General features: G+C 41.7%; 1 protein-coding gene across 7 annotated transcripts in view; it reads right to left on the minus strand.

The window, feature by feature from the left end:
- Positions 1-214: 214 nt before the first annotated feature.
- ARHGEF9 (Cdc42 guanine nucleotide exchange factor 9) overlaps positions 215-12,489 on the minus strand; it is a 228,522-nt gene continuing 216,247 nt past the window's right edge. For 5 of the 7 annotated variants that reach the window (XM_033414768.2, XM_033414772.2, XM_033414771.2 and 2 more), the window contains exon 10: positions 7,731-11,033. In XM_033414768.2, the coding sequence (XP_033270659.1) occupies positions 10,852-11,033 (182 nt within the window). In that variant the 3' untranslated portion in view covers positions 7,731-10,851. Of the gene's footprint in view, positions 1,029-7,730; positions 11,034-12,489 lie in introns of those variants that run through there. The other 2 variants (XM_049704605.1, XR_007474746.1) reach the window with 2 other exon arrangements.

The raw sequence follows: 12,489 nt of genomic DNA on the forward strand, positions 1-12,489 counted from the left end.
CAGAGGAAAGAGGAAGGTCACTGTCATTTATTTGAGAAAATTCTTTCATATAGGCATGGGGTTGGGGGCAGTGGAACAAGGGTTTCTCCTTGAGGCAAATTTGGAGAGCTGTGTTGTGGAATTCTTCAATAGCATAGGAGGAGGAAAGTGTTGCATTAAGGCCACCTTCTTTTTATCTGTAACAGCTTTATTGTGATATAATTCACATAACATAAATTTCAAACTTTAAAAAGTATACAATTCAGTGCTTTTAGTATATTCACAGAATTATGTAATCACTAACACAATCAATTTTAGATAATTTTTATTACCCCAAAGGAAATCCATTAGCAGTCACTCCCATCTACTTCCCAGCCCTTGGCAACCAGTAATTCACTTTCTGTCTCTATGGATTTGCTTATTTTTGATATTTCATATAAATGGAACCATAAAAAAGCCTTTTGAGTTTGGCTTCTTTCACATAGCATAATGTTTCATCCATTGTAGTATCAGTATCATATCAGTATTTCATTTCTTTTTATGGTTGAATAATATTCTGTTATAGAGATATAACACATTTTATCTATCCATCACTTGATGGACATTTGGTTATTTCCACCTTTGGCAATTATGAATAAAGCTTCTATGAACATTTATGTACAAGGTTTTGTGTAGACAAGTTTTCATTTCTTTTGGGTATATCGCTAGGAATGGAATTGATGTTGATATGGTAACTGCATGTCAAACTTTTTGAGAAACTGTAAGGCCCCACTTTTAACAATTTGAGTGTTTACTATGTCTTAGGCATTGTGGTATTTTCCATGTTAGCTGTAAACTGATTTACTCCTTATAACACTTGTGCAAAGTAATTACTAACTACTCTTATTCCCATATGACAGGTGAGGAAAATGAGGCTCAGAGAGGGGATGCCATCTGTTTATGATCCCACAGCTAGGAAGTGGATGATGGAGCTGGGATTCGAACTCAGGCAGTTTGGCTCCAGAGTTTTTGGAGGAGGACATGGCCAGACAGAAATAAAAATTCTTGCTCTGAAAAAAAATGATGATTTCAGATTAGCATATTTGTTTTATAGCAGAGGTTTGGAATTTGGCTTTCACTGACTAATCTTTTTAGTTTAACCAAGTGGTTAAAAGTGCAAACCCTACAGCCAGATGGCTTGGGCTTGAGTCCAAACTCTGTCACTCACTACTTGTATGACTTTGGACAATTTACTTAACCAATATGTGCCTCAGTTACCTCATATGCAAAATAGTTAAATAATGGTATTTTTCTTATAGGGCTACTGTGAGGATTAAATTGATTTAATACATGTAATGCACTTAGAATAGGGCTTGTGTATATGGTAAGTGCTCAGTAAATATTAATGAAATATGGACAAGCATTTCCAAACTTTTTTGATGCTGTACCCCATCAGTAAAACATTTCTGAGCACAACTTCCCAATATAGGTGTATTTATTATAAGCATGTGCTACTGACAGTCCATTTTAATTATTGGGACAGATTAAGTTCCTTCTGATTTTTTAAATAATAGAGAAGTTTTAATATTTTCTTCTGTATTCCTCATGGATGATCTTGTGTCCTTTACTCTGACCATGTACCCTGTCCCAGATGGAGTACCCAGGTCTGGAGTGAGAGAAGAACTGACTTATCCCAGGTTTTTAAATATTGCTATGATACAGGGTTTCTGGACCTGTGTCTCTACGTATGTGGGTAGGGGAAGGGATAGGAGCAAGCAAGATGAAGAAGGAACTTCTAAGGGTTACAAGAATGAGCTCTTTCTATTAGGGGTTTCCTCTGGGGGAAGGGGAGTGTCTGGTTACCTATAAAACAATGAGAGGTTTCCATTTTATAGACAAGTACACCCTACCAGGTAAACGGAATGACCTCAATCTCTCTCTGGGCAGGTATAAAATTCAGGTGAGTACTTGCTGTGTTGGGCTCCTTTTAGTCCTCAGAACTGAGGACAGCAGAAGAGGCCAGTAAAGACTCCCTGTCTCAGCTATGTTGGGCTTCTGGTCTCAGTGAGCACAGAGGACATGCTGAACCCAGAAAGAACAGAGTGAAACTTTCAAGATTCCTCTAGACCATTCTGCCTCTCCTTTCAGGGAAAAGGGAGCTGGACAGGGATTTAGCAGAATTTGAGTCACCCCCCTCCTTCAGTTTAGAGAAAAGGAAACTATGATCCTGGAAAACCTCCTTCACTCTTTCCCTTCTCTGAACCTCACAGTGATTTAGTGTAATAATAATAATAATAATAACAGCCTTCATTTTACTGAGCTACTACTGTTGTAGTTGCTTTACATGTATTAACTTATTTTATCATCATAACAAATTCCTATGAGCAACAGACATGCTTTTGGCCTCAAGTGAAATCAAACTTATCTAAGTGTAATCTAATTCAATTGGCGTTTCTTTTCTTCACATAATAATCCAGAGGTAGGTGGTTGCTGAATATTTCTGTAATTTACTAATGTCATCAGGGACCCAGTCTCTTATCTTTTTTTGCTACCATCCTTAGTATGTATAGATCTTTAGCCTCATGCTTGTTACTTCATGGTCACAGATGGCCACCCTATCTCAAGGTATCACATCTGCATTCAAAATAGGGAAAAGAAAAGAGGTGTTGGTGCCAGCTCTATTTCATCCCTTTATCAGGAGACAAAAGATTTATCAGAAACCAGCCCCCTATGAGCAGACTTTCGCTAACATTTCCTTAGTTAGGTGTTGGTCACATGGTTACCTTTTGCTGCAGGAGAGGCTGGAAAAATATTTAACTGAGCACATTGTTGCCTCAAAATTGGGGTTTGAGTTGCAAGTAAGAAAGGATAAATGGATACTAGAAAGGCAATCAACAATTTTCAGTAATATATAAGTACTATTAGAATCCCTATTTTACAGATAGGGAAACTAAGGCATGGAGTAGTTAAGTAACTACCCAAGGTCACACAGCCAATTAACAGTAGAGCTATGATTTGAACCCAGGCAGTCTGGCTCCATACCAGTGTTTCTGGAACATTCTTTGTGACAACCTACCTTTAATATTGACAAGCTACCTTTAATATTTAATACCTTTAATATTGCATCCCAGTATACATACCTTTCAAATTCAAAACACTACATACATTTTCTATCTACAATATTCTATTCTATTTTCTATTCTATTCTATTCTATTCTATTCTATTCTATTCTATTCTATTCCATTCTATTATTTCATTTTTTAAAATGCTGGTCATGTTCAACTAAACTGATTTCTTGACCTGCAATTTGAAAATAATTTTACTGCATTGCTCTTCCAAAACCACCATTTCCCTAATGGGATTTCTGGGGTACCAAGAAAAACTTCCTGGTGCTATGTCACTCTCTCAAGTCCTGCCTGAAATGCCACCATTTCTTTTTTCCCCTAGATATTTGCCTCTTATTGAGTCTGATCCAAGAAGGGGATGTTTTGAGGGTTCCTGTTTTATACAGCCAGACACAATTCCGAAATCATAAAATCACCAATGCTTCAGTGAGAATGGTAGCACTTCACATGATACACAGTGAGCACTAATTCATGTGTATTAGCTGAATCTCCCCAAGAAGCATATCCCCTGATACAAGGGGATTAGGGAAGTGATGCAGGGAGGTGAAAGCAGGAAATATGGGGTGTGTTATTAAACCAGCTGCTACAGTGGGCAACTGAAGCTTAATCCCTGGGGAAACTCTGGGGAAAAGTGTCAAATAAAATTTTCAATTATCATCCCTGAGGAGCAAGGGAACCAGGACATTTATACCCTTCCCCCATCAGTCATTGGTTAAGGGCTATTCCCAGGGCAGGGGAGACAGTAATTCCCAGGTACTTCTGGCCTGCTATATTCTGGACAAAGTGGGTTCTATCAGCCTGAGGGACGCCTTCCAACAAAGACACAGGTTCTGGATATTGAAAGTTAGGTTGGTGTGTTAAGGAAATGGTAAGGGAGATAGATGGAACAGCAACAGCATCTGCTACAACATGTTAGCTTGCATCCTTATCAATATTATCCTCAGTTCTCATATATATTCAACAGTTCTTGAGTGTTTGGTCTATTGCCATGTTGCTGCAGTAATGGATGACACAGTGTTGTAAGAACCTCAGGTGGGGCAAGTCTGAGTTTTAAGCCCAGCTCATGTGCTGTGACCCTGATCAGTAAAATAGGGAAAATATTTATACCTACCCCTTAGGATTATGGTGAGAACCTATCACAAAGCTTAGCATATTAGCAAGTGCTCCATAAGTGCTAGCTAGTATTTATTAATAATAAAAAGGATTTTCAGTTGATCATGTTGTTTAACCTATGAAATGGGGACAGTACATATACCTATAGGTATGGGGCTGGAAATAAATGTGGACTGCCTTAGCTAAGGCTGAACAGGAGACAGAGGGTATGGAATCTGGTGACCAGGAAGCTGGACAGCTAGGAGGTGTCTCGTTGAAGCTATACTTGTGGTTGGTTTGCTACCAGAGCTTGGAAGTTCCCATCTCTCTCCCCAGGAATACACACTTACAAAGGAATTTGTACTTATGATTTACCACTCCATAAGCACCATGCAGATAGGAATACTATCTAATTTGTTCACCTCAAGCATGCAAGTAAATATTTGTTGGATTAATAAACAAATGGGGCTTCCCTGGTGGCGCAGTGGTTGAGAGTCCGCCTGCCGATGCAGGGGACATGGGTTCGTGCCCTGGTCCGCGAAGATCCCACATGCCGCGGAGCGGCTGGGCCCGTGAGCCATGGCGGCTGAGCCTGCTCGTCCGGAGCCTGTGCTCCGCAACGGGAGAGGCCACAACCGTGAGAGGCCCACGTACCGCAAAATAAATAAATAAATTAAAAAATAAACAAATGAATACAAAGTCATATACAGAGACTCTGACCTTATCTACCAGGATTTTAGTTGTGCTATTCCCTCCACTTTGGCATACCCTCGATTCCTCTTCCCAGTCCCTGCCCCGTGCCTTTTCCACATGTGTGTAGTAAAAACTTTATCCTAGCCCAAAGACAGGTCTGACCTTTGCCCTCAGCTTCTGGGAAGTAATCTCTTAGCCCTTGAAATGTCATGTCTGATAGGAGTATTTTTGTTTGCCTGGGGGCCTTGGGTCAACTGATAGTCTAACAATGTTATTTAGGATGGGGTTTTGGGCCACATCAACAATGTGATTTAGGGTGGGGGCTCTGAGTTACCTGGTATCAGCTCATCTTCTGAGAAGACTGGAGATGGGGATCAGCCAGAGGGGCAGTGATGGAGCCCCAACAAAATCTTTAGAAGCTTGGTTGTGCTTTCCTGGTTGGCAATACTCCATGAATATTGTCACATATTTATGCTGAAAAGTAACATTGTCCTGACTCCACAGGGATAGGAAAACTGAAGCTCCCTGTTTGGTACTTTCTTATACTCTGCTCTGTGAGCCTTTCTGGTGGATTATCAAAGCTAAGGGTGTTATTTGGGACTCCTGGACTTTCAGTTGGTGTCAGAAGGGAGGGTTGTCTTGTGTGAACTGTTTCCCTTAACTTCACAGTTGCTCAAACGTTAACATGGTAGAAATTTCCCTGTCTTCTGAGACTTAGTTCAAACATTTCCTTCTTTGGTAGAGATTTCTAATGTTCATCCATATCTAGTTCTCCTGCCCTTCTGAGTTCATAGGACTTTTAGTTTTCTGTTCCCTTGAAGTTGGATGAAGCCATGTGATCAGTTCTGGCTAGAGAATTTACCTGTAAGTGAGAAACAATCTAGGGCTCTCTTTCCAGCTGTGATGATTATGGAAATATGTCTTGAGATGGAGTTGTAGTAAGGCAGAAGCAGCCCAGATTGTGTACTATCACATAGGTGATAGCTGCCCCAGAGAGTCACCTGGACTCACAGCAGGATTTGTATGAGCAAGAAATAAGTTCTTGTATGTTAAAGCCATTAAGATTTGGGGAAAAATCTGTTACTGCAGCACAACTAAACTTATCCTGATTGCAAAGATCTTCCTCAATCACAATTAACCACTCCATTTTTTGAGTGCTTCCAGGCCCACATCCATCCTTGTTATGGTCCATGCTTATATGTTCTCACTAAATTCTGAGTGACTGTAGATATTTTATTTTAGTCATCTTGGTATTTCTTGTGTACCTGGCCCAGATTACATATTCAGGATATGCAAGTTGAATCTAATTCAGCTGGTTGGCAGCATGGCTGTTGTGGAGATGGACATAAACCTGCCTAAACAATCTGCCTTAAATGATGTACTGGTGAGCTAAACAGAAGTAATAGAGGCTTCTGAAGAACACAGGAACACTCTATGGCCATGTACCATTCCTTTCTTCCTCTTCCCCAACTATATGAGAAAACAGTGTCCATGTGACACTCATGGCCTACTGGAGAAGGAAGTCACAGTTCAAGAGAGAAATGGGAGAGATGGAATCAGAATAGAGTGCTTCCAGGGAACATGAATTTTACCTCCCAACACCCCCTCTAACTGTGTTGCAAACCCAGATGGTCTAATCTACCTATGGTCAGGCTGAACCGTTGCCCTGCAGGTGGTTGGACTTGGTGGAATGCTGAGGTCTCATTTTGTTATCTTGGGCCTGGTAGGTAAAGGCCTGGGCAAGCAAGATTTACCTCACCAGTCCCGTATCCTATTCAGGACAGAAGTCTCTGGGAGCCAGGGGTAAGAAGGTCATCATAAATAAGGAAATCCCAAAAGGTCTAAAAGTTAAGTGGGTCAAGCAGCAGAGTGGTGGTCTCTGTGACTGAAACACTGAAGTAAGCCAAAGCCCACAGCAGAGACCTTAGGCCTCCTCCCCCTTGCTCTTGGTACTAGAGACAAAAGGACCTATGGCTGTAGTCACCTGTTGGAAGCCTAGGTTAGAAAACTTAAGATACAGGGCTCTCAAGGAGATTATAGAGAGTGATACATTCATGTGCTAGTATCAACCTATTCCATATTCTTGCTTCCAACCCCCCTCAACCCATGCTGCACCCAGGAACTCTCTGATAGAAGGCAACTCTGAGATCAATTTGAAGGGGGTTGGGAGATGGGTGAAGAATAAGTATTTTATTAAGGTCAGTGTTTATTTCTTCTGGAGAAAGGCAGGTTAAGTAGTATCAGAACATACAAACTATTGTGTCTCTAATGGGCAGCATAAGATACCACATGGGAGCCTTGTGGGCAGCAAGGAGCATGTATGTGCAGGAGACACCATGATGAAAGAAACAGTAAGGTCACTCCATCCACTTTGGGGGATGGATAAAGAATATGTCTACCTCTGAGGAGACAGGACTGGAAGCATTAGGAAAGAACTGGAGGTGGGGGATTCCTAAGTGATATGGATTCTGGTTAGGTCCCAAAAGCAGCTTTTAAGCTCATGTGAGAGTACACAGGGCAGGTGCTGGACTTACAGCTGCAAGGAAAAGGAGCAAGGTCAGGAATGGGCCTTCAAGTCTTGTGAAAGAGCCAAGTGACATGAAGGATAGTCCCACCCATGAAGACATTTGAAGCACCCCTGGTTACAGGATCAAACTTGATTCTTGTGGCCCACTCTTCCAGAAAAGACATGGAAGGCCACAGACAGACCATGGAAAGCCTGGCAATAGAACAGCAGGGCTTGCAGGCCAAGACTAGGCTGGTGTAAGCTGTCCCTGCCAGGCAAATTCCCTTTATTTCACAATTGGTAAAACACACACACAAACACACACACAAAATGGCATGAGAGCTATGCCTGGAGGTGTCTTTTTACTTCTTTTATTGAACTCCATAAATATTTTCATAAGGCTTTGTGTCATTACAACATCATATTTTTGTTAAACATTTTTTTTTAAACACACAACTTTGACACTTGTTTGACAGGGTCAAACAGTCAGATAGAAGAAATGAAATAATAAACTGGCAAGTGCAGAGCAGCAGGGGTAATCAAAATCACTGTTGCCCATCCATCCACCCCAGCCCACCCCATCCCCAAAACACTAAAAATCACTATTTGGCTTCACACTAGAATTGTTAGAACTCTCTTGTTGCTGTCCTTATAAATCCTTTAGAGATATACACATAGAAGGGACAAGAGGGAGAGAGAGAAAGAGGAGGTGGATTTCTGGGTTAGGACCATCCCACAAGAGGGCCCATAGAATATATTAGCAAAGCCTTTTTGAGCAAATCCAGGTCTCATTGAGTTGAGGAAAGGGGATCTCTGGGCCATGCAGAAACAGAGATTTACAGAGTTCTTGTGGATAGCATCGCTATGGGAACACAGAATAGGCTTGGATCCTAAGCCCAGGTAATGGGGTTCCCCTTGGGGCTGTTGGCCACCGGTCTGCTTTTCTGCCATAGACTGGGGGAATATTCCAAGCAATGGTGAACAGATTTCTTGTTGTTTTCATAAATTATTGGCATCTGATGAGGCCAGTGGGTTGGGTGGATGAGAGGTGGGTGGAAAGAGGTGATAATCCCTGATTCTGGAGCTCTGGGCACAGCCCCAGGGGAGCAGGAAGTGGGAGTGTGAGTGAGCTTGGCCAAGAGAAGTTGTAGGTCCAGGGACCTGTCCATGCATCCCCACTTGGTGTGCCCCCAGGCCCTGGAGAAACAAGTCAAGGCCAAGCCTAGTGAGAAGGAATTGAAAGTAGGAAAATAATGTACACTCAAGGGAGGCCTACACAGCCAGACATTCTGTTTGCCAGGGAAGCCACTTTAGCTTAGGCACTGGGTACCAGGCTCCTTGTCAAGTGGGCTTAAGTAGCTGGGTCAGGTGCTGAGCAGTTGTGGCCAGTCCCGAGCCCTGGCCTTCTGCCCAGCTCACACTTATCCTTGGCTAACTCCTCAAGTCTCATTTGGGTGTGGTGGAATGGGAGCTTAAACAGCTTGTAATTTGATTCCCATAGAAGAAAAATTCCCAGGCTGGGCAGGGCCTGGTCTGGGTCAGGAGGCGTAAGAGCAGCAATCAAGCCAGCTATGCTGTGTCCCATGCAGCCATGAGTCCTTTCATGATTAAGTCTTCTCCCACAGGGTCCAGGATAGACTCAAAATCTCCAGATTCCTCACTAGAATGGCTCTCCATAGTAGGGCCCATTCTTACTCCTTTGTACTCCATTCTCCTTGCTGTTCAAGGTCTATCTATCTGAGGGGCTATGTGGAGAGGAGGAATAGGGAGTACTCATAGGGAGTCTGTCTCTTTGTGTGGAAAGTTAGTTTTTCCTAAGTGTAAAGCCTACCAAAAATGAGCCTGAGGGTAGCATCTCTGCCTCAGATCCTTTCTCCACAGGGAAAAGTCCCCTAGGCTCCTCGCTTGCTTACTTCAAATGTTGTGGGATGGGAGAATGTTGGAAACAGGGCAGTCTTTGAGTGCTAGAAGTGCTTTAACTATGCCCATACCAGCAACCCTCCTGTGCAGGGGAGAGCAGGAGAAAGAAGGAAGACAGGAAGAGGGGAAGGAAGGAGCCATGGAAGATTATCCATGCAATCGGCTAACAATGGGGGAAGTTTCACATAAGTTAGGAACTGTAAGTACATATCTTGGGCTGAGGTTGTCTCTTTCATGCCCATCTTTGTTCTTTCTTATAAGAGGTTACTATCAGCCTTTGATTCTGTCCAGGTCAATAATTTGAATACAGTTGATGATCTTGGTGAGGTGGGCTCTGTCTTGACCTCTCACAGATTCCAGCAATGCTGCCTAAACAATCTGCCAATGGGGAGCAGGTACAACCAGGTCCCCGATTGCAGTGGGGAGTCCTACTCTAAACCTGCTTGGTACTGGAGGCAGTTGAATCCCTCCTCCAGGAGGCAGAGTCTCAGCCTCTTTACTTCTAGTTCAGATTTTTTAGTTTAGGGGAGGGACAAGCCTAGAAGAAACACCATAACCAAAGTGGCATGAAGAAGAGAAAAACTGACCCAAAAACCCCAGATACAAAACTGGCATGACCCAGCAGTGCTGCAACATGGGAATCCCCAGTGCTAGCAGAAGAAATAGCCCAAATGCAGAATGCTCCCTGAACAGAAGTCTTCTCCAGCATCATTACTCTGACATTCCCTTGCTTCTGTTTAGTTTCGATCCCTCTACAACACCTAAAACACAGTGAAAGCAATAGAAATATTGAGCACTTATGTCACAGGGCACAACAGAGCATGTCCAGACTGGCATGACTGAGGACAGAAGATGCAGGGAAAAGGCTATTTGGGGCAACTGCAGGGCTGCAGAAATAATTCGCAGATGATCAGTTGAGGGAGTGGAGGAAGGGGATCCTCCCTTTACCCAGTGAAAAGGAAAAGGAAAAAAAGAAATTCAAAACTCCCAAACTCCACCACATCAAATTAAATTCAAAAGTCATCAGCATCAGTATCATCAGGTAACTAAAAAACAATACAAACACATCTATGTTAATAATGACAAGTCAATGAATCACTCACAGGAGAGCAAAAAGATTACCTCAACAAGAAAAGGAACAAATAGAAATGTCATTTTCTGAAAGTAAAGGGGAGGGGGACAGGGTAAGAATGGAAAACATTTTAAGAAGGGATCATGTGTTTGGAATTCATTGGTACTTCTTCCTACCAACTACAGATTTTACTTCCCCAAAACAACAGAAAACATTTTTGGTCCTTCTGCGTGTGTGTGTGTGTGTGTGTGTGTGTGTGTATGTGTGTGTGTGTGTGTACACTCAAGGTCCTGTGTGCGTCTGTGTATGCGTGTGTGTGTATGTGTGTGTGTGTGTGTGTGTGTGTGTGTGTGTGTGTGTGTGTGTGTGTGTGTATATATATATATATATATATAAATTTCAACAGTGCTTCTCCGAAAAAAGGTCCATCTATAAATATAATTTTATTTACTTTATTTTAAAATTATCTGCCTCCCTGTTGGTATTATTTTTTGAAGGGGGTTAACCTGCTGAAGTTTTGCCAGAATGGTGACTGGCTGCGCTTGGGTTCGGTGAACTCAAAGACCTGCGACTGAGCGATGCCATCAGGGACCAGGTACTGGCCCTGGTTTAACGGGTCCTGCGGTGGTGGGTAGGAAGGAGGAACTGAGCGAGCAGAGGTGACACCTAGAGTAGACGGGAGATCAAAGGGAAATGGTATAAATTAGGTAGTAAGGGGATTCTCAAAGCACCTAGTGCCCACTTTTAATCCTTATCTCTATTCAGAACAGAATAGGCTGAGGAACACAGCATATGATTCAGAATGCAAGGGTGATCTCTCTGCTGCTCCCAAATACCTTTCTCATCTGCTGGTCAGTGTCTGAAATTTCAACATTATAGTTTCTCTGTTTGCCTTTGTTTGATGACTTGATCCCATTACCCTGGAAGTAGTATCATATTAAGCCATCATATAACATATTAAGACATTCACACTTCAGTGGGAAGGAACCACTTCTTTTCTAAAAGCCAGTATTTTGTTGTTTTGTTTTTGTTCTTGTTATTGTTTTCCAGCTTTATTGAGATGTAACTGACATACAATGTTGTGTAAGTTTAAGGTATGCAATGTGATAATTCATTATACATATATATTGTGAAATAATTACCACAATAAGGTTAGTTAGCACATCCATCACCTCACACAATTACCTTAAGTATACAATAGCGTATTGTTAACTACATTAACCATACTGTACATTATATCTCCAAAACTAATTCATCATATAACTAGAAGCTTGTGCCCTTTGACCAACATCACCCCACTTTCCCCAAACCCAACCCCTGGCAACCTACTTTCTGTTTCTATAATTTTGCCTTTTTCAGATTGCTTATATAAATGACATATTGTATTTGTATTTTTCTGTCTGACATTTCACACAGCATAACTCCCTAAAGATCATCCATATTTCCATAAATGGCAGGATTTCCTTCTTTTTATGGTTGAATAGTATTCCACAGTGTGTATGTGTGTGTGTGCGTGTGCGTGTGTCTTTTTTGGGTGTATGGTTTATAAAAAAGTTTCTCCCATTGCATAGGTAGCCTTTTCATTTTGTTGATTGTCTTTTGCTATGCAGAAGCTTTCTAGTTTGATGTAGTCCCACTTGCTCATTTTTGATTTAGGTGTCATATTCAAAAACTCATTGCCAAGATCAATGTTGAGGAGTACAGGGAAAACAGGGAAAACCCTGTTTTCTTCTAGGAATTTTATAGATGTGGGTCTTACACTTAAGTCTTTAATCAGTTTTGAGTTAATTTTTGTGAGTGGTGTTATATAGGAGTCCAATACAGTCCTTTGCATGTAAACATTCAATTTTCCCAATACCATTAATAAAAGAGACTATCTTTCCCCCACTAAATATTCTTGGCCTCCTGACAAATATTAGTTGACCATAAGTGTGGGTTTATAATTGGGCTCTTGATTCTGTTCCATTGATCTATATGCTGTTTTTTATGCTAGTACCATACTTTTTTGATTATTATAGCTTTGTAATATAGTTTGAAATTGGGATGCATGATTGCCCCAGCTTTGTTCTTCTTTAACAGAACTGCTTTGGTAAATTGGGGTCTTTTGTGGTTCCATATGAAT

The sequence above is a fragment of the Orcinus orca genome, chromosome X (assembly GCF_937001465.1).
Source record: "Orcinus orca chromosome X, mOrcOrc1.1, whole genome shotgun sequence".
NCBI classification, from domain to species: domain Eukaryota; kingdom Metazoa; phylum Chordata; class Mammalia; order Artiodactyla; family Delphinidae; genus Orcinus; species Orcinus orca.